Below are 24,242 nucleotides of genomic sequence, written 5' to 3' on the forward strand. Positions count from 1 at the left end.
AGGATGACACTTCCAGTTTTACATTTAGTTAATTTACACCACTGGGAAAAACTGCAGCTGGTGATAGTAAGCATCCTACCTGGCCTGCTTTTTGTCCTTCTCAGAAATTTAGCAGAGCTTTTAAAGGGAAAATATAGAAGTTAAAACTTAGCCCTAGCAATCTTTTTTCATGAATCCTTAATAGATCAGAGCTGCATCTCAGGTCTGCTGCAGGTAGGAAAGAGTTGTGTATCATGATATCCTCTATTCAATGCATTTTTAACAAGTCCCAAACTAATTTTACTTGTCCTAGTGAAGTGTGTATTAATCATTATTATAATATTTTCTCTCACTGGGTTTCTACAGTATCTCAGCAATCTATAGAAATAAGCCCACTGCCAGACTCCTGTAGTCTTGCAGATAAAAAAGATATATTACGCCTTCAAAAATCCAAACAAACAAGAGAAAACCTGTTTTCACAGCTTTAAAAAAATTTTGGCATAGAAGATATTATGAATGGGATATTTAAAGTAGAATTGAGATGCCTATGGACTAAGGAGCTGGAGATTTCACAGAAAATGAGTGGGCACATGCAGCTTTCAAATACTCACTGCTGTTGGGCTGCAATCTGTAAGCTAGAATTGCTTTTGAATTCCTAGTGATGATGAACGTGGGCTTCTACCAGCGCTCCCAGGAAGCCTGCAGGGAGCACGTGCGCGCCGCCAGTGACGCTGTGCCTGCCTCTTGCAGATGCGGACGACGCGCAAGGTGTCCGTGTGGCCCGTGGGGCTGGTGGGAGGCCGGCGCTACGAGCGCCCGGTCGTGGAGAACGGCAAAGTCGTCGGCTGGTACACGGGCTGGAGAGCTGACAGGCCCTTTGCTATCGACATGGCAGGTGAGGGTCATTTACAATACATGAATGTTTCCATTTGTCCATTTAAGCAGCTTCTTACACTTCTGAAGTGCCGGCAGAGTGCGCAGCCCTTTGACAGTAACTATCCTGAAAGTTTAGGCTTGTACATCTTGTCTAATTAATTTGCTGCTTGGTGGTATCTGCACTTACTTTAATTTGTTTTTGTTTTTATGTGGCAACTTGGCTTTTATGTTGTATGAATTGTTTGCCTGAAACAAGTTAATTGTAAATTAATACATCCAAGCAATTTCTTGCAAGGAGTCCCTGCCTGGCATTTTGTCATCAATCTCGACCAGGCAGTATAAATGCAGACCTTCTTAGACTTCATGTTGTAAAATGCTACTTTATCATGAAATGATTCATTTTGCATTGGTTATTTGGAATGACAGTGATAACTGTAGATGGATACAGTTTGAAACACTGGGCTTAGGGGAAAAATCACTGACAGCTGTTGCCTGGTAGATGAAGGCAGAAAAGCTTCAGAATGGATCTAATCAATCGTCTGCAGTGAAGTTTGCACACCACACAGCTCTGTCTTGCTGACAGTCCATGCTTAAACAATCTTTTGTATATATTCACAACTGCCACATGAATCACCACTGTGCACAGGTCCAATTTCTGACAGCAAATGGTCTCCCAGAAAATGATACGGTATTTGCAGTTAGACATCTTCTGTAGTCAAGAGGGAAGGGGAAAAGTAGGAATACAAGGGCAAGAATGGGATAGAAATAGCCACCTTTTTTATGTTCTGATACCCTTATGTTTTGGGAGAGGGAAAAGGACAGTGTACAGTTCTTTCTCATCTTAACAGAATACTGTTACATTAATTGAAACGTTTGATAAAAATATGTACAGTATTTACAGTCCAATTGGTTAAAAAGAGTAAATAAAGGAGGACTAATAGTTGTTAACACCTCAAAGACAGAAAAGTTAACAGGTGAATTTTTCTGTACTGTAGAGGCATTTCAAGTCAATAGTATCACCTGGCATAAAAATAAGTGTTTGGGTGCTCAGATAAAGGCGCTCAGGGGTGAAGTAGGTATTCAATGTCCAACACCATGCAGCGTGCTGAGGACTGCAGCTGTGCAGCTTAACAGCCCCTGCCTGTGGATTTACAGATACATATTGATACTGTGCTCTAGAAGGGATTACTGATGGCATTATAAAGGTGAGAGCGTGGCTCATAATTCATTAGCAGCAGGCAGAAAGCCATTACACAACATCAGCCAAGGGACACTAACTCAGACATGAAGAGATACATGGAAAGTTCTTAAGTTGTTTACCTTGCAGATGCTGGCTGAATCACTGGCATGAGGGAAAAGCAGCTCCATTAGGAGCATTACCTGTTTGTGCTTTGACCAAAGTCATGTAAGGGAGGGTCACAGAGACAAAAAACCCCCAAAACATTTAGAGTACAGGAAGTTATTGCAGATCCACAAGGAGTTACTACTTTGTGAGAGAACTTTTATTAGTCTTTAAAAAACACTGAAAAAATTAAATTTAATTTTTAATTTCAGCAAGGAGAGAAATGGATGCCATGTAGACTGTGAAAAAAATGATGTGAAATTTGCATCTTCATTCCCCTCAGGAATACAGTGGAAGGGCACAAACAGAACACAACTGCAAATCCAGAACTCCTTAGGTGTCTGAGCAGGTGCAGGCTACAGGATGTGTGTTGACACGCAGATTCCTACCCTTGCCCTTCTCTCTCAGCTTCCCAACACGCCTCCAGGGACTCAGATGACTTGCTACCAAACCTGTCCATGCTGTAGCCCATCGCTGGCATTTTTCCATCTGCTGTACCAAATATACAAGTGACTTAGGTTATACTGGATGCTGCACATAAGGAAAACCAAGGATCTCTTACAAATATTGCCATGAAAAAGTATAGGTGCATGTGGTAATACTGATATGGAGACATATCAGCTGTCTACAGTTAATGCTCATGTCCCAGCACCCTGGTAAGGAGGCTCCCTTTGGTTTATTGAATGATCTTTCATGGTGATTTTCACAAGAATTTGATCATGAGGCTGGGTACGAACTGACGTCTTAAAAGGTTTGGGATCACTGGTTTAACTTGTGGCTGTCAGAGGAAGCACAACTTTGACTCTAAGCACATAAACTTCTTATTCTACACTGCAAAATACAAGGCCAAATTCAAATTACTGCAAGTGGAGACAGGTCCTGCTGATTTCACCAGGCTCAGCTCCAACACCCTAGCTGGCCAACCTCCCCAGATTCTTTGAAACACACTTGCACATGGCAATCACATTAGGTCAGTTCATTAAACATTGGTGATTTATTCTGGGAAATTAGTGGCTGACACTGCTATTCTCCAATGCTAAACTGGACTCAGAAAGCAAAGTAGTGGTTTCCTGTGTTGCTTCTTGCCTGGCAACCAACACACCATATGAATTAGTTCAGGCATTTCCTAAGTTCTGCTTCAGTTTTAACTGGAGGTGGGTTTTAGAGTTTGACAGAGACTTGCTTACTCTCGGGGAAGAGAAGTGGGAGAGAAAGTGGAATGGAAAAGGGTGACACTGATTCTGAGGTAAGTACTGTGTTACTTAGTAGGGATCTGATTTCAACTCTTCTATATTAGGTGTTGTTGTTTTACTCCTGGGTTGCTCCCAGTGCCAGAATTTTGGATCACTCAAGAAAAGAAGTTAGATTGCGATTCTCCTAATGTGAAGGTTGTTCAAGAAGGCAGATGCTTGCTTTCCATTAGCATTCCAGGAGCTACTTCAGTCATAGAGATTAGTATGTGACTGTAAATCACTGGGCCAGCAGATTTTAGACTTGGGATCCAGAGCTCATCAACTGTGCCCTAAGCACCTCTGCTACAGCCTGAGCAACCACATTTTTTTATTACCATTTTTCAAAATTTTGCCATAATCATGAGATCTTCAGTACATCTCATCTTTCTTAGGGCTCCCTGAGCAAAAAAGCCAGTCTATTCATGGCACTGCAAAACATAGCATATTTTGACTGAATCTAAAAGAGCCACTTCTGGAAGTCACAAACAAAAAATTTTTGAGTGGCTATAGCAGCCAGCACGTTCAAAACCCCTCCTAAACCAAAACGAAACACCAACTGCCCCTCCCATCCAAGGGTAAATACTATTTTAAACATTGAGTTTATTATCAAGTGCCTCTTTTATGCTGAATCATATGTCAGCAGATGCCTTTGTTCTGAACTCCTGGTTAGGCTTATTGCAACCCAGAAAGTGCACCACAGAGAGAACTTGAAAGCTGCAGAGCCCAAGCCAAAGGTGGGACCTTGATCTTTGTGAAAACCAGCACATCTGTTTCAACATCAGTACTGAACATTAGCATTTATACACTCCAGAAATGATAAACACTCAAGTTTCCAGCTTGCCTTCAGCTACTATCCTATCTAGAACATCCACAAACATGTGGCATTTACCACAGCAACAAAATCTTCAAACTCTGGCTCAAGTTTAACCGGAACTTCTGCCTTTTAACAGAAGCCATTGATCTAACACAAGGTGTGAATTAACAGAAACAGCTTATGTTGAAAGAAGAACAGATGTAATATCTGCTATGTCTCCCAGGTATCTTGTCCTCCAACAAATTAATTCCTATCTAGGTGGCTCTTCAGCCAATTAGATTTAATTTACAACATTGCATTAAACAGCAAAAAACCCCCGAAACACCTGTTCACACTCCAGCTATGAAATAGTCTTGTGGCATTTCACATGAAGTTAAGCCCAATATGACCTTGTAAGAATAATGATTAAGTAACTGTATGCATATAAGCACTGTTCAGTTATGCTACACTGGAGACAGTAATCCCAGATTGATCCCTGTTTAGTGATAGAATTCAAAACAACAGTGTCTTTCCATCAATTGGCACAGGATCATTATCTAGTGAGAGAAATAATTAGTGCCAGTCTGGTCAAAACCTGAGCCGTCTCCTCTTTCTGACACTGAAATGACACACCTGATAATGTCAACTGAAAGTTGTCATTAGAAAGTGGTTTTCTTTCAAGTCCATCTAACAAAATGTCATACATGTGAAATTAAAGCAGTTATAAAGCAGAACTGAAGAACTAGAGAGCCGGGAGATAAGTCTCCTTGAATTCTTTTATCTCTTTAAGTTGCTGCTTTATTGGATTCTTTTAACAAACAAAGACTGCATGGACCCTGACCAAGGAAACAAATCTCAGGCCAGTCCGTGCACAGTAATCCATGTCCTTATCACCTGCAACACTCAGTTTAACGTCTACTTGATGCCTGAGTTTTGACAGCACCCTCAAATGACAATTTGCAATAGCATGGTAGCAAGGGCACGTGTCACGTGCAGGGGCCACGGCCCACTTGAACATCTGTGTGTAAGAAAAACCCATCCTCAGAACCCAATGCAATTTTCTCAACAGGAGAGCAAGTCTTGCAACAAGAGAATTTATGAGGAATTAATGTATGGCTAAGTATAGGCTATGGGTCCAGGGAGCCACACTGACACTGCAAAGATAAGCAGCAGAAAATTTGTGTCTCTTCTGCTTAGAATGGGATTCTTTCTGTGCACTCAAATCTAGGACACTAATTTTGATGTTTACTTGATTTTCTTCTTTATGCATGTGCAGCTTGAACCTTAAATATATTTAAAAAGAAAGAGCAGCTCACACAGCTGATCAGGGTTCCAAAAATGCCTTCCCATGCAAAAGAATTTTTTTTCATGCCCAAAATTATAAAAGCCCAGTTGCATCCAAAATTTACAGTTTGTTTTCTCTGAGGAAAAACCCCCAATAAAACCTAACCAAAACCACTAAACTGAAGCAGACCATTTTGTTCATCAGTACTAAGTCTCTGGTCCCCTTCCAAGGTGCAGCAACTGGGTGTACATACTGTCTCTAGCTGAGGGAGTTTAAATTCTCACCCTCAGATCTGCCCAAATGACGACACTTGACTACCAAGATCACTAAGATAGAGCCCACCTTGTGCTCCATCGTGGCCCGGCTACAAGCAGTAAGAAGCAAGAGTGCTCTGCAGGGTGGGTAAGCCCTGTCTATCCAGACACCTACTCTCCACCTCAGGCAGGATAGGATGTATAAAGCTACATAAAAGATATAATGTATAAATGTTTTCTGTGTCCATCAGTGAATTGGGACCTCAGTTTACATCCAACCCATAGTCTTCATCAGGGTCCAAATCCTTACTGAAAACAAAACAAACTTTCTGGTGTCTTCCTTTGCTTTCCTACAAGCAAAGTGGTTTCAGTGTGCCTTTCTTTACATGTGATGTAGTAATTACTTCCTTATATTTTCCTCTTCAAAAGGCTCCTGTAAAAGTCAGATACTTTCAAGGAAAATATAGTAGCAAGACATTTCTACTAAAAAAAGGGGTCAGAATTACATTGTTAGAGAAAGTTATGCTTAGTTTAAAACTGATAAAATTTTAATACTGGCTTTAGAATTAACTGGTTTTGGAGTTTTCCAGAACTGATGTCAAAACTGTTGCAACTTGTGTCATAAAAGGGCAGCTAGAACTACTCTGAACTGATTAAGAAAGGATTTCTTTGGTGGGCTTGGCAATCAGACAATGTTAGTTACAAATGTAATTTTTTTTTACAAGTCTATCAGTGGAGTTTTTGAGTCATAGTTAAAAAAGCATACATATGACTGAGCATTGCTGAAGGAAAATGGGAGAGTTCTATAAATAATGGCAAATTGGAGATTCATGGGAGCTTCTTCAGAGAGGGTGAGTTTGTTCAAACCAGTGATTTCTCAGTTTGCAGTCTCCCTTCGAGGAACCTGATGCATGTTGGTAGAGAAAAGAATTGCAGAGAGGTGTCTTTGCACTGAACAAGTCCTTTGAGCTGTGCTGTGGCAAGCTCAGACCAGCTAAGACTGCCTGGCAGACCACCAGTGCCAGAAGTCATTCCCAAGGCAGAGCATTAGTGTGACTTATTTTTCCACAATGAGGACGTTAAAACTCTACAGGCTAAAATTATCTAAATATCACAGTTTTAACATATTTTAACCTTTTTTTCCAACTCTCACCTTGAAGTGTAGAATGGTTTGTACAGTATAAATTCTATACATTTTGCTTATAATTCAGTTTTATTTCTTAATTAAAAGCAGAAAGCAAGAATAGTCCAAGATCTTAGCAATACCTGACTTTTCAGGCAAGAAAGCATATATTACCTACATGACAGGAAATAGATTAAACATGTTGAAAATATGGTGCAATTAAAAAAATCTGATTGTATCTTCATGGCAAAACAAGACAATACAATGTAGAATGTACAAACCTACCAAATACTGTCTATCCGCATAACAAAATTTCCACATTTTTAAAAAGAACATGGGAGATTTCTAGGTATAGTACAACTACACAAAAATGTAAGGCCTAAAGGTTTTTCTCAATCTTTTTCCCTGTCTCACTTTCTCCAAGGATTTGCTGTGAGTCTTCAAGTGATCCTGTCACATCCCAAAGCCGTATTCAAGCGTCGTGGTTCTCAACCAGGAATGCAAGAATCTGATTTTCTGAAACAGATAACAACAGTGGAGGAACTGGAGCCAAAAGCAAACAACTGCACAAAGGTAGCGATTGCCACACTTTCTGAAAAGCATTTGTGTCATCTCTGTAGATGCCTTTCCTGACACAAATGTTATCTTCTAGGTTCTTGTATGGCACACCCGAACAGAGAAAGTGAATCTAGCTAACGAGCCAAAGTACCACCTGGACACAGTCAATATTGAGGTATGACATGGGGAAACAGTCCCATGGCAAGAGTAGAACAAGAGGCGCCAGCATGTGTTCCAGTTCAGACAGCTAAAATCATCTGCTTCTGCCTGAGACCTGACAGACTTCTGTGGAAACAAAAGGAAGCTTTCAGAGACTCTAATAAGAAAATCAAGTGGGTGTGCTTTGTTCTAACTTGTCTGCATGCACTTCTGAACTCTCAGCTTAATAAACTGACACTTACCTTTGTTTTAACACTGTTTCCACATAGAGAAACATGGCTGCGATGGAGTATTTTCAAAATCATTATTTATGTATATACTTTTTGTATTTATCCAGCTTAATGGTGTAATTATAAACTGATTTTAACTCACGAACTGTTGGTCTAAATATCTGTATAAATGGATCTTCCAAACTGAACATGTTTTACTTCATTAAAAGTAGCGGTCAAATAGGTCGTAAAATAATGAAATAAAAACCCACAATCATTTACGGATTTATCCTTTTAATATAGGGAAATAACATTTTATCATTACGAGGCACCATAAAATGTAAACACAATCACTGTCATAAACCTGGATCTCTCTGCAAGACAAAATAGATCTGTTCACACTGAGTTACCTTGAATGCATATTGTGCTGTCAGTTATCAGCTTTAACACTGTGCGCCTGCCCCCTGAGCCAGGTCGGAGACTTTACCACAGGAAACTCAAATGCATCAAATGCTCATCTTTAAAAGAATAAACTATTGATTTGTAGAACTACAGTAACATCCAGGTTTATCTTTCTTTCAATAACCACATTCCCTGTTATGCACACCATAATAACATCACAGTGAAATGTATGATGAAACAAAATTTGTTTGATACACTAGAAAACATTGCTCAGTAATACATTTACATTCTATTTATATATGATTAAACATTTGTTCATACAGTACCTTCTACAGGATTACTGGGTAATTTTGGGGGTTGGGGTTCATATTTTTGAGTATTACTAACATGATAGCTACATCCCTTATATGCAAACATTTGATCTAGAATTTTGAGGGAAAAAAAAAAATCAGTACGTGGTTAAGCAGCTTCTTAATATGGTTTATGAAATCATATGCATTGTGTGAAAATGCTTCCAATGATGTATAAATATATTCTTGATCTGCTTTTCACTACATCAAATTTAAATCAATATAGACCACAACATGGTCAGTCAGTTATATTCTTAATCTGAACAGCTGGGGAAAAAGAAAAAGAATATATATGTACATGGAAGGAACAGTGAAAGTAAATGTATTTGAACAAGGAATGTTAGGTGGCTGTTCTGGGAAAGATTTCTATTGCAACTTTCATTTCCACAGTTGTGTGCTGAGAGTCTGGCCAGAGGAGCTTCCAGTCCATCCTGCGGCTGTGTTGGGGGGCTGGCCAAAGCCCATCACGTTGCTGGAACTGCTGAGGTTCATTCCAGCCATTTGCTGATTCATCTGCAAAGCACACACACACACACCAGCCTGGTTAGCACTGGCACTGAAACACAGCACGCTGCTAGCCAAAAGCAGTCCTGCCTCCAACCAGCCACCCAGTTACGTTTCCCTAAAAATATTTCTCATTAAATAAAAATATTGACTCCATCTAAGTTTCTAAGCTTTTTCTCACACTACCAGCTTTTCTGGAGCCCATCAATCACCAACATACATCAGCTGATGGTCTGCAGCACTTGGTGTATGTGTCACATGAGAACTGATGGCATGTGAAGGAGGTGGCCAATGTGGCTGGTTGGTAAAAGTTTGCTTTCACAGTTTCAAAGCTAACAAACAAAATTGTGGCAACTGTGATAAAGAAACACCAAAGCCAGTAATATAGTCTTGTCTGCACTTGCAGCTCCAAATTTTTTTCCAGCAGCATTTCTTTGGAGACCATAATCTGGACTACACCAGTTTTTATAGAAATTGTCCATTTAGGTGACAATCAACAAAGAATGAGATGGAGTTATAAACTTGAGTATTATCTAAATCTAACCATCTTTGCTAAAGAATCTACTCAAGATACTGGAATTCCTTAAAAAATGAGTAGAACAATCCACTGAAATTAAACTTACATGAATTTAATATCTAGTTAAAGATGGGAAAGAATTAAAAATTCAGCACATTCACTTCAGGGATGGTGCAAAACTATTCGTACTCTTTATGAATACCTAGTCACTGTAATTTTCAGTGCTCAATGTCCAAATGGGTTTGAGACCAAAAGAGCATTTGGAGCAATTAATAATCAGAGCCAATGAAGAGGGATGTTATATAAGTAACATTAGATTCAACTTAAAGGCAGCACTAGGTAAAAGTCAGAGTTAATTTAAACATGAGCGAACAATACCAAGTTGCAAAATGAAACTGAAACACTGGTGAAAAGTTAAAGCAAATTGCAAATTAGTATTTCAGGGTAAAATTAAGTTCTGTGTGCTTTCACACAGAACTGCATATCTGCAAAAAACAACTCACCACTAAACATGAAAATCTAAACTAAACTGATGAAAACGTGCTTTACCCAGTGGTTCATCTCTTCTGGAGTAGAATTCTTACACAGCAGACTATACAAAACATGTTAGTTTGCTAAGTAAAGCAAGCTCTCCCCCTTTCAACTGGAGTCAGAGTTTAGATCAGAGATCTCCTACAGACTGTGGAATGTCATCATACTGCCAACATCTGATGTGCAAGGGGTACAGGAACACGTGAAGAGCTTGTTCTAGAAGCCAACTTTTAACATGTATTTGATAAGAGGAAAGATTTCAATTTCAAATCTGATACGGGTCTTTTTAAAGCTAGCTACCTAGGAAAAGACTGCCACCAGTATATCCACAGATTTTTTTGATCTGACATTTTGAAATTCTCACCCTTAAGAATTACTTTTCAAAGCAGAATGACAGCCTGTATTTTCAAACAGGGGCTGTTTTATCCATGTAGGAAATGCTGTTTACCTTCATAAATGTTCACACCATAAGACTGAGCAGAACAGTAAAAATTCATATCACTCAATTTAAGTCAGTCACTAAGATTCTCTTCCTGCATTACTAAGTAAGCAGCATGGAATTATTATATTGTTATCATAACTCAAACAATAGTATGAAAAAATAGTTGCTATCATCCATGCTGAATTCCAAGGGAATAATTTAGGTCTGTTCCCTCCGCCTCGCCCTGCCCCAAGAAACTCTCAAATACCTGATTTCAAGGTGTTTCCTTGGAAAATGTACAAATACAGTACTACATGTACATTAACACTTCTAGAGAACCTTTTAAACATGTTTAAAAAATAAGATGGAAATGCTATAGATAAATAACAGATACACCTAAGCAAATTATCTACAGGAAAATGTGAAGAGCACGAAGCACTTCACATTCCACCAAATTTATCCTGAAGTCTGTAAATGAACATATTCATTGTTAATGGCTATCCTCAAGCAGTTAAATTCTGCTTTTAATTATAAGGCTGTGTTTACATTTCAGAACTTTGTACCTCTAGCGAAGCTAAGCTTTTTACCTGGCTGGCTCTGACAACATGAGAAGAGCTATGGAAGCAGAGAACTGAGTTTGGTTTACCTTGGCAAAATTATTCTCTGCTTTTGTAGTAGTTACCTTTCATTGAACCATCCACTGATTTGTTAATATATGCCTCTGAGCAGTTCATAATCCAGTAGCCTGTAACTTGGCTACCCTGCACCTTCCTCCTACAGCCACACACTTTGTATCTGAAAAGCATCATCCTTCCTAAAGCACTCTTGTCTGGGAAAGGCCAGTCTTTACCTGAGAGAGGTTCCATTGAGCTTGTTGGTTTTGTTGCAATCCATACTTATTTTGTGGTGGTGTGACCATCTGTCCCACCATTCCACCTTGAGGTCCGACGACAGTCTGAGGAAGTCCCATCACACCAGTTGGTGCAGTACCAGTAAATCCATTGGGCATTCCCACTGGTACCATCACGCCTGTGCTTTGTCCCATGACTGGCACTGATTGTCCCATCAGGTTTCCCATCATCCCAGTTGCTGCTGGCACAGGAACTCCCATGGCTGGAAAGCCTTGAAAGTGAGTTGATGGTTGTGTGGTAAATGGCATAGAAGACGACCCCATGAACATGCCTGTACCAGAGAAGGGAAGATTTCAGCAGAAGTGTCTTGAGGTTTTCCTCCCCCATCCCATAAGTCAGAAGTGCATCAAAATAATTTTAAGGATAACTTTGTCCAGTTGTATGTTAGTGCTGCCAATTTAGCTTCTGGTAAAAGCAAAAAATTGCTTTAAAACTCTCAAAGGAAAGGGACTCACCACGAGATTAACTGCCAAGAAGAGTTTGGCATCCCTGTGGTGAACCAGAATCTTTCAATTGCTGTATTGGAGGTCTTTGTTTTCACACAAACACAGCTAAACCAAAGCTCTGACAGTTCTGCAGGGATCCTGGCAGCCTGCTGGCTGCACAGTGGAGACTCAGACCCTCAGTGATGAATTACATGGCAGAAGCAGACTTCACAAATCTTTCAGTAAATTGTACACTTGGTAACTTGAACAGCTATAAATAAATTAAAATCACATACGTGTTTTTCTTTAGCTTCCATATTACATTTCGGTAATTTTTCTCAGTTTTATAAAAGCTGAAAATAAAAATCTTCATTTGAATATAGTAAGCAGGTATCCTACCTTAGCTTTATACTTCTCAGAGATAACTTTTCTAGGTAAAGATTAAAATAGGACTGCACAGAAACCTTCACAATGTTATTTACCCGGAGCATTTTGCTGCTGCATTGTTCCTGTGCCATACAGTGATAAAATGGAGTCTTTGGAGAGTTGCTTCTTCGCTGACTCTTCGGATTTTGTTGTTTGCTCAGTAAACAGATCAAGATCCCCGGCTGCTCCAGACAAGGTGGCAGCTGCTGGTTTAGTGGAAGTGCTCTGGGAAATAAAAGACAAGACAGACTACTGAAAGAAACCAGCAAAAGACGTTATGTTAAATATTTACTGTACAGCCTTGCTCCTCAACCAAATAAAACCTCATTAATTTACAGAAACTAGATTTAAGTGAATGAGAATTTAAAAATATGTGGTATGACTAAAGACAGAAAAAAGCAGTACATGCAATATGGAAAGACCATCAGACCAGATGAAGGTTACAAAACAAAGAAAACTAAATCCTCAACCAGCTTCAGGGCGTACACATACAGATTATTCATTCCTGTTGCTTCTACATTTTTCATCAGTGAGAAGCATAAATCAAGAGCTGGAGTTAGATTATGAAAAATAATTAGGAAATCAATAAGGAGATTAAAATTCACATCTCATTAATCCTCTCATAGGCAGAATAGATTAGAGAAGAGCTAAAACAAAAGACTAAGTGCTTTGAAATGTATCTGGAGAAAACACAAAAGTAAAATTTTGGTTATCTACTTCAAGTAATAAAATTTCTAAAATACATTGTTTATAATTGGCTTAGAGTTCTTTAAGCATGTTTCACTAATTGAGAAAGCATAATTATGTAAAACTTACTGCAGTCTACAACTGAAAAACTAAAATACAGGCAGGCTGTCAGGCTTTGTACTGCTCTTGCAATAGAATGTTTTGTAAACAAATTACATCCAGGTGTCTCTCAATGCTGTTATGTTACTGCTCTCACCCATACAGTTCCATATGGGGGCTTTCTTAGGGAACCAGGCAATACATGGGTTCTTGTTACATTCCTTAGGATACACAACTCATCCTGTTACCAGTGGGATCTTTTAATGCAAATCAACCTTATGCACATTGAAAAAGAGCCAGGACTGCAAATCATCCTTAAACTATGGCTTTATTTTAGTCCAGCTAAATGATCCCCAACTGCTTAGCATATACCTACTGCACCCCACAGCTTGTGTGAGTTTCAACTCTTTCCCACACTGAAGGAAAATCTTCTGTCCATACCACTGTCAATGAATGCAACATGTACCCAGGTCTGTCTGTTAATTATTGAGATCCCATACCCAGGTTTATCAGACAGACAAGAGGAAACCACAAAATACACAGACATGGAACACCCTTTTAATCTTCCTTAAAGCAACTATCTCCAATCTGCTGCTTTTGCTGGTGCGCTGCTGACTAAGCCCTAAAAATTCTACTATGGTCACACCAGATTTGTACAAACACCACAATACAAATGTTCAATATGCAGCTTCAGAAAAGTGTGTGACTTCTGAAGTGCTAAAACCTCTAGCATAAGGCAGTACCAGAGACTAGGGAAAAAAAACCCCACAGAACAATTCTGTCACCAGCTGTATTTGCCAGAAACCAGCAAGAGAAAGGAGTGCAGGTTCACAGTTGATGGTGAAAAATCTCCAAAAATGCTGTAGAAAGGGAAGAGAAAAAACCAAAAAATGTGAACTTTCTGGCAACTGAAAAACCTGCATTTATACCACAGCCAATTTGGGCCAAAGTCAGTAGGACTTAGTGGGCAACCAAGAGTGGGCTGACAGCACTACAGACGGAAAGCAAACAGAAAAAGACTTGTGAAACCTCTCTGGCCAGTGTACAGTTAAATTATCAATTTCTTTCTGTACATACTAAAAAAGCTTCTTCCTCTTCCTTCTCACAATAATTTCTGATTGCAAAGCAAATCAATTTTTATTTAAGTGGGCAGTAGGAAGCCCCCTCTATTTGAGACAATTCTTTATCAGTGTGACATAACCAGTCTTTAAAAATACCAGAGTCAGATTTAACAAGACATTCAGGTCAAAGCCCATCCTGAACAGCAGTGCTTGTTTTCCTGTGCATACACCCAGGAAGGCCTATTACTGAACTGTTCCCTGCTGACATGGATCTCCCGTGGCGCCTGCCTAGGACAGCCCCTGTGTGACAGCCGTGCTCAGCAGGCTGCAGGAAGGAGGACACGGGAGCACTGCAAGTGAGTGAACAGAGGGGCTTCCCCTCTGCTGTCTGCATGGCAGCAAGGAAGGGGCTTGCATTTCTCTAGAAGGGAGAGCTGGAAACATGGAAGACTGATCACATTATGTTTACAACCTAAGATTAAATGTTCATTTAATGTCTCTTCATTCGGTTTGGTTTTGGAAGATCCTTAAAGGAACCAAAGCACCGGACAAATGCTCCCTGAAGTGTTCATCAGCTGAATAAATGGAAGGTAATGCAAAATACATGACAAGAAAACAGCAGGTGGCATCCAAGTTAAAAAATGACCAACACTGACATGACTTTTGAGTATCTAACATTGTCATGCTGCCCAAGATCTCTGTAAAAACACACCTGGCATTCATATAATCATTTTCCTACACACAGTTCCCTCAGACAGTAATTATGCCAAAACTAAATGCACATCAGGTGCTTAAAGATCATACTGCTAAGCAGTTTCATGATATTAGTGTAACAGAAGTTTTCCTACAAATTGAAAGAGAGGTGGCAACAGAGGGAATGAAAAAGGGAAGTGGGCAGTGGGACACATGGAGTTGAGAGAAGGACTGCAGGAGAGAAAAAGGCACATGTGCACTTTTTCTACTACCTGCATGTTTGTGGCTCTGGCTGGTATCTAGGAAAGCAGGAATGGCCCGTAGAAAAGCCATCCTTACAAATGTTTTCCGTTTGTATGGTGATAAATTATGGCCCCACATAACATTTTTAATTTCTCCCTGCTGACTGGAGGGGCTACCTGCATAGAGAAAATACAGCCTAACACATAATTATTCTTATGTAAGCAAAGTACTAAGTACATTATTAAGGTCTTAAAATCTGTATACAATTCTTACCCTTTTTATCTTTGCACTGTCAATGGACTCGATGTTTATTTCAACTCTTCCTGGGTTTGATTTTGCATATTTTGTTTTTAGACATCTACCCAGTTCCATTAAAAATAATCAACTGTTATTTCCTGGTAATAACTGATGAGGAAATGAGCACTCAACCATATTCAGTTCACAAAGAAAAACACTTAAGAAATCTCATGTTTTCTTGCTTTTAGGAATTATCAGCAATATCTGAAAAAGTCAGATTAAGATTTCTCTCACTTTCTCAGATCATATCCAAGAACATAATTAACCTTACAATAAGATTAAAAATTCAACTTTATTTTTTGCTGCATGTCTAGTACTCACAAGCAATACAGTGTTTCCTTTGCCATTATCCTTGTCTAGGCTTGAAAACATTTATCTTCCCTGCAGTACCATTTCTAACTCCTTCTTCAGATTTCCCTTCTCTAGAACTCAAAATACATTTCTGTCCCTCTAGACTCTGTTCAGCAGACTCCTTCTGATTCTGGAGTATGATGCCTGCTCTTCCACTGTGCTCCACATAAGGCATTTAAAGCATTAAAGAAAGCATAATCATAGATTCATAAATGGTTTGGGTTGGAAGAGACCTTAAAAATCATCAAGTTCCAACTCCCTGATATGGGCAGGTCACCTTTCACCAGATCAGGTTGCTCAGAGTCGTGTCCAATCTGGTCTTGAACACTGCCAAGGATGGGGGCATCCACAACTTCTCTGGGCAACCTGTTATCAGAGTCTCACCACCCTAACAGTAAAGAACATTTTCCCTTGGTCTGTCACTAGACTCCCTGAAAAAGAGTCCCTCCCTATCTTTCCTGTAGTCCACCTTCAAATACTGAAAGGTCACTTTAAGGTGTCTCCAGAGCCTTCTCCCTTCTCCAAGCTGAACAACTCCAGCTGTCTTGGCCTCTTCGCAGGATCAGTGCTCCATCCCTCTGATCATCTTTGTGGCCTCCCTCTGGACCTGCTCCACCAGGTCCATGTCCTTCCTATGTTGGGAGCCCCAGAGCTGGATGCAGCACTGCAGGTGGGGGTCTCATGAGAGTGGAGCAGAGGGGGGAATCATCTCCCTTGACCTGCTGGTCACACTTCTGATGCAGCCCAAGATACTGTTGGGTTACCAGGCTGAAAGTGCACACTGCCAGGTCATATTCAGATTTTCATCCACCAGCATCCTCAAGTCTTTCTCTGCAGGGCTGTTCTCAACCCACTTACTGCCCACCCTGTAGTCGTGTTTGGAATTGCTCTAACTCCATTTGAAGGAATGAAACTTTTGCTTTCAGATACCTGAAAATACAGACAGGGGTAAAATAAACATAAGCAGAAACTACAAACATTTCAACTGATCATACTGGAATAGGACTCCAGTAAGTAACTCTCCAGTAAGACCCTGCTTAAATATAACTCATGATAAAGCAAACTTCTGAAACAAACCATTTTTACATAAAATCTGAGGACTTTGACACATTAACATCACCAAAATTCATTAATAAGTTGAAGCTTGTCTGCCCATCTATGGCAACCATGCTAGGTACACACACCTGACCTCAAGGAAAAATGAGTATTTATGAATATCTATTTATCTAAAATATGCCACAAGTTTGTCAGATATGAAATATGAAAAACATACATCATCTCTATGAAAATACACTTCTGTAGACACTGAACTGATTCGCAGATCCCAGTATAGTACAATTCTAATCAGACCCACACAGACACACACACACACAAAATCCAAAAAAATTTAAATTAACTGGATTTTAGTATCCTGCTTGGAGAAAGACTTATATTAAATATTTCACTTAGTTAATACTTCCAAACTTAATACCTCACAGTTCTCTCCTTCTCTTCCTCCCTACAAATTTCAGTGAAGAATGAAGAACACACTTTTGCTGGAAGACATACCATACAAAATTTGAAATTAAAATCTGGCTAAAACAATTTAGGCAATTGTTTTAAGTATAAGTGAAAATGCTAGACCTTGGCTCAGTTCCTATACAATGTTAAGCAACAAAACCTATTCTAATACCTATAATTTAGCTATGCCCTCTTTACACGAAAAAACATCATCAAATATATGAAATGTTCTTTCCTTTCTCTGTTCATGAATAATGCATAATTTATAGACTATGCCTTTTATCTAGTTCTACTGTAGGACCTGCTTAAGGTAAGTCTTCTTAAACTCCCCTGAGTTTGCTAATGGACAAAATTCTATAAAAAAAATTCTCTTGTCACATATTGTTCTTTATCAGTCCCCTTTACAAATTCAACGGTTTGCATTAGCTTCCAGCTAATGAAGAAACATTTTAAACGTCTTTGAAAACTGTGATAAAGACACATATCTGAAAGCAGAGTCCAAGTGCACATGATCATCAATGCTCAAGTCACATTTGAAAAAGGAGAAACAAATGCTTTTGTTTTCACTTGAAAAACATGTCTTGGCTATGACAATGGACATAAATCCTAAGTTTTTCAGACATAGTGTTGTTTCAGTCTCATAATAAAACATTCAAACAGACATTTCTGTGCTACACAGAGCCATAAAACAGAGTGCATTTAGCATTAAATGCTGCCTTTCAGGTTAAACTGGAGAAGAAGAGCAATCCTGTGATAACTCAAGGGTCATACAGATCAGTTGGAAGAGCATCATTAAGTTCCCTTCTTTTTCAGAAGAAAAGCTCTCAAATCCCACTGTGACACCTCAGACACACCTACAATAGTACATAATGGTAAATATCTCAGTGAGAAAGCAAGCCACACTATTCCACACTTGATCTCCTTCTTCTATTTCATTTTTTAAAATTTCAATGCATTCTGTTAATAGATATTTAAACAAATTCAAGTCAAGATCTGGCCATGGGTTTCTGCTTTAAATTTTCCAATTTCAAGCACAGGAACTGAATGTTAGGGTTATTCAACTGCTGATCTGAGTTCATGCCCACTTAACCAATTGCAGCCTCATACAAAATAATTTCACATTATAATCACACCTCCTACTTAAACAGACCAAGTCCTTCAACCCTCTCATAATAAGGCACCCTTTCCAGCCTCCTGTATTCTCCTAACTCTTCTCTGAATCACATACAACTTTTATCCATGTTGCAAGGTGAAAGATCTTACAAAATGCTCATAGCACTGGCAAATGAGAGGCATCCTCAGCTCCCGCCCAGCCTCAGTTCCCAGACTAGACACCAGCACTCTGAAACAGAATGCGTACAAGGTCTTGATAATGCTGAAGCAAAACAGAATGATACTCTCTTTGCCCCACTTTACCAAGCAACCCATGTAAGCACCATAAGAAACCTGTCTTCTGCTACCTACACATGTTCCTGTCTCTTATTTGTAGAGATTATCTGATTAAATTTTCTTTGGGATTACTGATTAAAAATGGAAGATAACCAAGAATTAATCTTGCAATACACCACAAGGATCATGTGCTTGATAAAAAAATGCTTGCTGAGAGTTCTTTGTTCCTCCTGATTATGGCACTCAGAAGAAAGAAAACTGTCGCTAAAAATCTGGAAGCAAGTGAATATACTCATGCTTTCTAGTATATAAACAAGGTGATACTTACCAGATGTTGAGAATAGCATCATCCTTTCTACCACTTTTTAATCAATGTAGTAAGTACCATACTTAGTCTAGAAACCAGCATAAAGATTAACAACATGTCAAAATATTCCTCTCACAGAAGGTCCAGTGACCAAATCTTTATCATAGAAATGCATTTAAAATATTATATACACACATACAATTCAGTATGCTTTAGCAGTCACTCCATTATTTAACCCATTACTAGTCATCATCATCTAGGGCATCAGCCTTCACTTTGCTTTTTTTCACTCTTAAATATTTAGCCTTCTTTTGGATTTCCTGCATTCTACAGCTAAATCATTCCTTAACCAGCAGGTCACATCACATGTTCATGGAATACAAACAAAAGAAGGCTTTTCTCTTCTTTCTCAGGCTGCTCTTTTCTCCTGGGCACACAGTAACTACATACAGAAGTCATCATTTCCAGCATCAGAAAGGCTAGAAAGGGGAAAAAACAGAATTCAGTGCTACCCATTCTGTGCAATACTACCACTGGCACGTTTATTTTGGGGCAAAGTCAAAACTTCACTATTCTAGATTTAAATTTACTCAATCTACACCCAAATGGAATAAATAAAAAACTCAGGGAAGCTAGAAATGGGTTACTGCTTTTCACATCTAGCTCTACAGGGATCAATTTTGACATAAGGGATTAGAATAGCAGACAACAAGCACTCAAATACTGCTGTTCCTGGTACTTTGACCAGACTTCCCCAAGAGACAAGAAAATCTACACCAACACTTTCCTTTGCAATTTTAGCTAACACATCCACATCTAAGTGTAAATATACATCTTATTTCTCGCACTGTTTATGAGTAGCTTAAGGCGTGGTGGGAAGTTTGCTCTATCTGTAGCATTATGTTTAAAATGAAACATGGTTTCAGTCTCTGAAACCCTATCTAGCACTTTGCACAAAGTCAGCCCTCAGCAGCAAGCAGGGGAAAGGAGAGTAAAGGGAGAGAAAAATCTGCTGAGTAAGACTATATGCTGTGAGGCACTCAGAACTTCCTTTCATCATTATCCCTTCTATTGTACACACTATGAAAACTAATGGATGACGAGAAGCAAGTACATATCACATGTCCCAAATAATAAATTCAAGAATACACACAATTATTTCTGGTTCAGCAGAGTTGGACAGAAAGCCCTACACAAAAAAAAGCTTCTAAATGACCATTACAAGACGCCCCAGATGAAGAAGTCAGCCCACCACTCTTCCAAAACCTCCCTCTCAGAAGCCAGTCTGGGTTAAGGAAGCCTGCACATGTCCATCACAAACACCCTGCTCTTTGAGTCTGACAGCTACTTTAGGACAGCTGCAGCTTCAAGCAGCTTCTTTGCGTGTCCCAAAGCTGCCTTACCAGCCTACAACAGGCATGGTGATGGGTTTGCTTCCAAACTATCATGGCTATCAAGAAGGAGCAGGCCAGGTGCAGGGTTTATGCTACTCTCTCCTGAGGAAAGCAAGACATACAACTTCCAAGATGAGACAAAAGACAGATCAGCCCAGGTAGCAATATTAATTTTTCTTGCTATCCATTTTTGATTTTGAGTATGAAACCTCAGACCCCAGGTTTTTAGCAGGTCTAAGAGAGAAGCATCTGCTGCAGCCTTTCCTAAATATCAGCATCACAAAGCAATAAGAGGTCTTAAAAATGATGACTTGATGCTCAATAGCCTGAGAACATAAAGTTATATTCAGCAATACCTATTAAAAAAAGAACAAGACAAAAGAATATAAATGAAAAGAAAACATTACTACCATCACCAGGGTAAGACAGAATCCAATTTAGCTGGATAACCAGAAGGAAAGACCACACCATCTACACTTCTATGTCCAAACAGTGCAGAAGCTTGAAGAGGTGAGAAAAATACCGGTGTTACAGCTTAAGCATCTCCAGCCATGAGATGCTTAAGATGTGTTGAGAAGTGTGCATTCCTTCCATGTGGATGAACAATTCCCTGAAGGAAAACACACATGTGCATGCACATATTTACACATACATATAGCTAAATACACTTATTAAATTTTACCTGAGCAGGAGGTACTGCAGCTGCTGGTAAAGGATTAGAGATCATTGGGCCAAAGATATCCAGGTCATCATTCAGTGCTGTGACAGAAGCAGTGCCTCCATTTGTAACAGATGCTTCAGCTGGACCATCTAAAAAAGCAACAGAATCACTTTTAAAGTGAAAATTATTAATATCTTAACATCATGAGAATAATTAAAGCTGTGTGCTCCCTCCCACCCTCCCCTGATCAAAGATGTACTCAATTTCTCAGATATTTTTCAGAGTGCGATATTTTTCAGATTTTTTAAAGACCTCTTTCCCAAAGAAGATGGCACATTAATGTCCTTCAGGAAAAAAACAAACAAAAACCAAACAACAACAAACCAAAATACTTCAAACTTCCCTAAGGACAAGCACACAACTTAGCAGTACACACTACTCATTTTTCAGGAGTCTTTGCACACCAACATTTTTAGTAGGAATTAAATAGATATCTTACTGAGAAGGTCCAAATTTGGTAGCCATGTATCAGACAAAATACACTCATCTGTGCTCTTGAATTAAAATTTGCAATTTAGAATCCATGAAGTTATTCTTGATATGATAATTTACTCAAGAGTACATAAATAAATTTTGCATTAGGGAAAAAGTCCATTCTTCCCCCTTTTTCAAAAGTACTTTGCACAGACTTCATTCTATAGCTCCATATGAACACACCTGCCAGGCACACTGAGCTAATTATCCGTAAGAACCTACAGCTCTTGCTCTGAGCAGAATTAACTTCCACAGCCTTGGTGTCTGTAAGCCACTTTAACACATGAACACATTTACTGATGTAGGTGAAAGTGGATGCATGCAGGACAAAAGAAGGACTGGAGAATTACGGTTTAAAGAGAAATAGCAAGAAAGTACTTCAAAAGATACAGGGACAAAAATATCACAAAAGTGTTTTTAAGGAACAGAGCAACCATTTCTCTTTTGATTTTAAGCTGCTCAAGAACAAGTGGTAAAAATTGGCTAATAAATTTATACCTAAGCACATCACAAATGGGCTGCCATTACATAGAGCTTGACAAATACAAAGGTGACTCTAGATTCTGCTGAACTTTATAATGAGTATATAGTCCCAACAACAAGCTTAAAAATGCTTTTATAGGCAACAGGAGAAGTTACATCTAAAATTATCTGATCTCAGAAGTCAGATTTCTCTGGTAGAACAAACTAGCTGAATTAAGTCAAAACCTTCTCTGCAAAAGAAACACTGCCATGACTAGCACAGCTGTTTATACATCACAGGAGGCTCAGTATTCCAAAAACCCTAGATTACAGTACACTGGAAAAACTGCTACTAACATCATAAGACTGCATTCTGAAACAATCCATTCAGAAGAACATCACCCAGAGATGCTGTGCTGGTTTTGGCTGGGGTAGAGTTAATTTTCCTCTCAGTAGCCAGTTTGGGGCTCTCTTTTGGATTTGTGCTGGAAACAGAGTTGATAGCACAGGGATGTTTTCATTATTGCCAGGCAGTGCTTGCACAGTGTCAAGGCCTTTTCTGCTCCCTACCCCACCCCACCAGCGAGGAGGCTGGGGGTGCACAAAGAGTTAGAAGGGACACAGCCAGGACAGGTGATCCCAAAGGGATACTCAAAGGGTATTCCATACCCTACACCTGGTGCCATGCTCAGTATATAAAGCAGTGGGAAGAAGGAGGAGGAGGAGGACTTTTAGAGCGATGGCATTTGTCTTCCCAAGTCACTGTTACCCATGATGGAGCCCTGATTTGCTGGGGATGGCTGAACACCTGCCTGCCCATGGGAACTGGTGAATGAATTCCTGGTTTTGCTTTGCTTACATGCACAACTTTTGCTTTACCTGTTAAACTATTTTTATCTCAACCCATGAGTTTTCTCACTTCTACCCTCCTGATTCTCTTCCCCATTCCATGGGGGGAGCGAGCAAGTGGCTGTATCGGGCTTAGTTGCCAGCTGGGGTCAAACCATGACAGATGCCTTTTCATTTCTGTCTGCCTTCCATGAAGGCGAAGAGGCCATGGGAATGAGTTGACGCTACTAGATCTTCTATCCTGAGTAAAAAGTGAGTGGCCTGAGGAATGTAAAGTAGCAACCTCAGTCAGTTGTACTACTCTTTTGTAATTTGACTTTGCTGGGGGACTGCTGTTACAATGATTCTGAAAAGCAAAGTTACAAACTCAGCCATGATTATGACAAAGTTACTTACACCTTAATGCAAAGGTCTCCTCCTTCCCTTATTTCTGATGAATAGAAGCCAGTGGACAGCAAAATGACCATACATATGATCTGCTGCTCCATTCCATCCACATTAGTGCTTTGAGATGTGTGTAGATAAATATACTGGCCATTTAAGCACAAGCTTTTTTTTGAGGTCATTCTGCAGACTGGCAGTTCCAAAAACATCTCCCCAAAGGCTCACTGCTTCAGATAAATTTAGGAGTGAACTGTGCATAATTTTCAAGCAAAAGTACCATCAGGAATTAATAATTTAATGTTCTCATTTTCTCAGTCAGGCACATGTATTAAAAAAATATCTCTCTCGTCATATTCCAAAGTAGTTTAGTTTCCCTGAATATAAAGGTGTTTAACACAAAAGACTGAAAATTTAAATGCAATCATTTAAAACAAACATTTCACATATTTAGAACATTCATGACAGAACACATTTGCAAAAATATAGTATTTTTCAAGTATTTAATATGCTGCTTATAAACTAATATTACAAAACCCCAGATTTTTGCTAGATTGGTTCTGTAAGAATGTTATTTGGTAATGCATATGCCTTTCATCTCTAACTGAATAAAAACCTCCCTGTCTCCACTGGTGCAGAAACCAGACATTCTGAATTACTGTTTACAACACTGTTTTAAGCCTGTATGAATAGTATTAATAGATGATCCTGTTTTACTGATTCCTCAAAATGTAATAGTTGGAATATTTACATCTATTAGAAAGAGACTCCAAAAACCTTCCCCCCTCCCTACTGAAAGAACTAAGTTTCAGAATATAGAAAAAACCTAACAGTGTTTTCACTCCAGTTTATTACTTGTAGCAATATTAGTGTCCCCATTTAAATATATTTGCATGCAGGCATGCATAGACCTGTTTTTCAACATAGTAATTCACAGTTTTTATATAGAGATTATGGACATTTTCAACTTCAACACACAAGGTCATGGATTAGGATCTATGTCCTCCTTTCCCTCCTTATTTTAAAATAATTCTGTA

At 39.2% G+C, this 24,242-nt stretch overlaps 2 protein-coding genes across 4 annotated transcripts in view; one reads left to right on the forward strand and one right to left on the reverse strand.

Annotated features, from left to right (window-relative positions):
* B3GAT2 (beta-1,3-glucuronyltransferase 2) overlaps window positions 1–8,091 on the forward strand; it is a 19,077-nt gene extending 10,986 nt beyond the window's left edge. Inside the window, exons 2-4 of the mRNA XM_039567985.1 lie at window positions 730–874; window positions 7,309–7,457; window positions 7,537–8,091. Coding sequence (XP_039423919.1) covers window positions 730–874; window positions 7,309–7,457; window positions 7,537–7,623 — 381 coding nt within the window. The 3' untranslated portion in view covers window positions 7,624–8,091. The remainder of the gene's footprint in view (window positions 1–729; window positions 875–7,308; window positions 7,458–7,536) is intronic.
* The window catches only part of SMAP1 (small ArfGAP 1), a 91,982-nt gene continuing 75,827 nt past the window's right edge, over window positions 8,088–24,242 (reverse strand). For 2 of the 3 annotated variants that reach the window (XM_039567983.1, XM_039567984.1), the window contains 4 exons: window positions 21,001–21,128; window positions 12,354–12,522; window positions 11,386–11,717; window positions 8,672–9,075 (listed from right to left, as the gene is read on the reverse strand). In XM_039567983.1, coding sequence (XP_039423917.1) covers window positions 8,941–9,075; window positions 11,386–11,717; window positions 12,354–12,522; window positions 21,001–21,128 — 764 coding nt within the window. In that variant the 3' untranslated portion in view covers window positions 8,672–8,940. Of the gene's footprint in view, window positions 9,076–11,385; window positions 11,718–12,353; window positions 12,523–21,000; window positions 21,129–24,242 lie in introns of all 3 variants that reach the window. The other variant, XM_039567982.1, reaches the window with a different exon arrangement.

Source organism: Corvus cornix, chromosome 3 (assembly GCF_000738735.6).
Source record: "Corvus cornix cornix isolate S_Up_H32 chromosome 3, ASM73873v5, whole genome shotgun sequence".
Taxonomy (NCBI): Eukaryota; Metazoa; Chordata; class Aves; order Passeriformes; family Corvidae; genus Corvus; species Corvus cornix.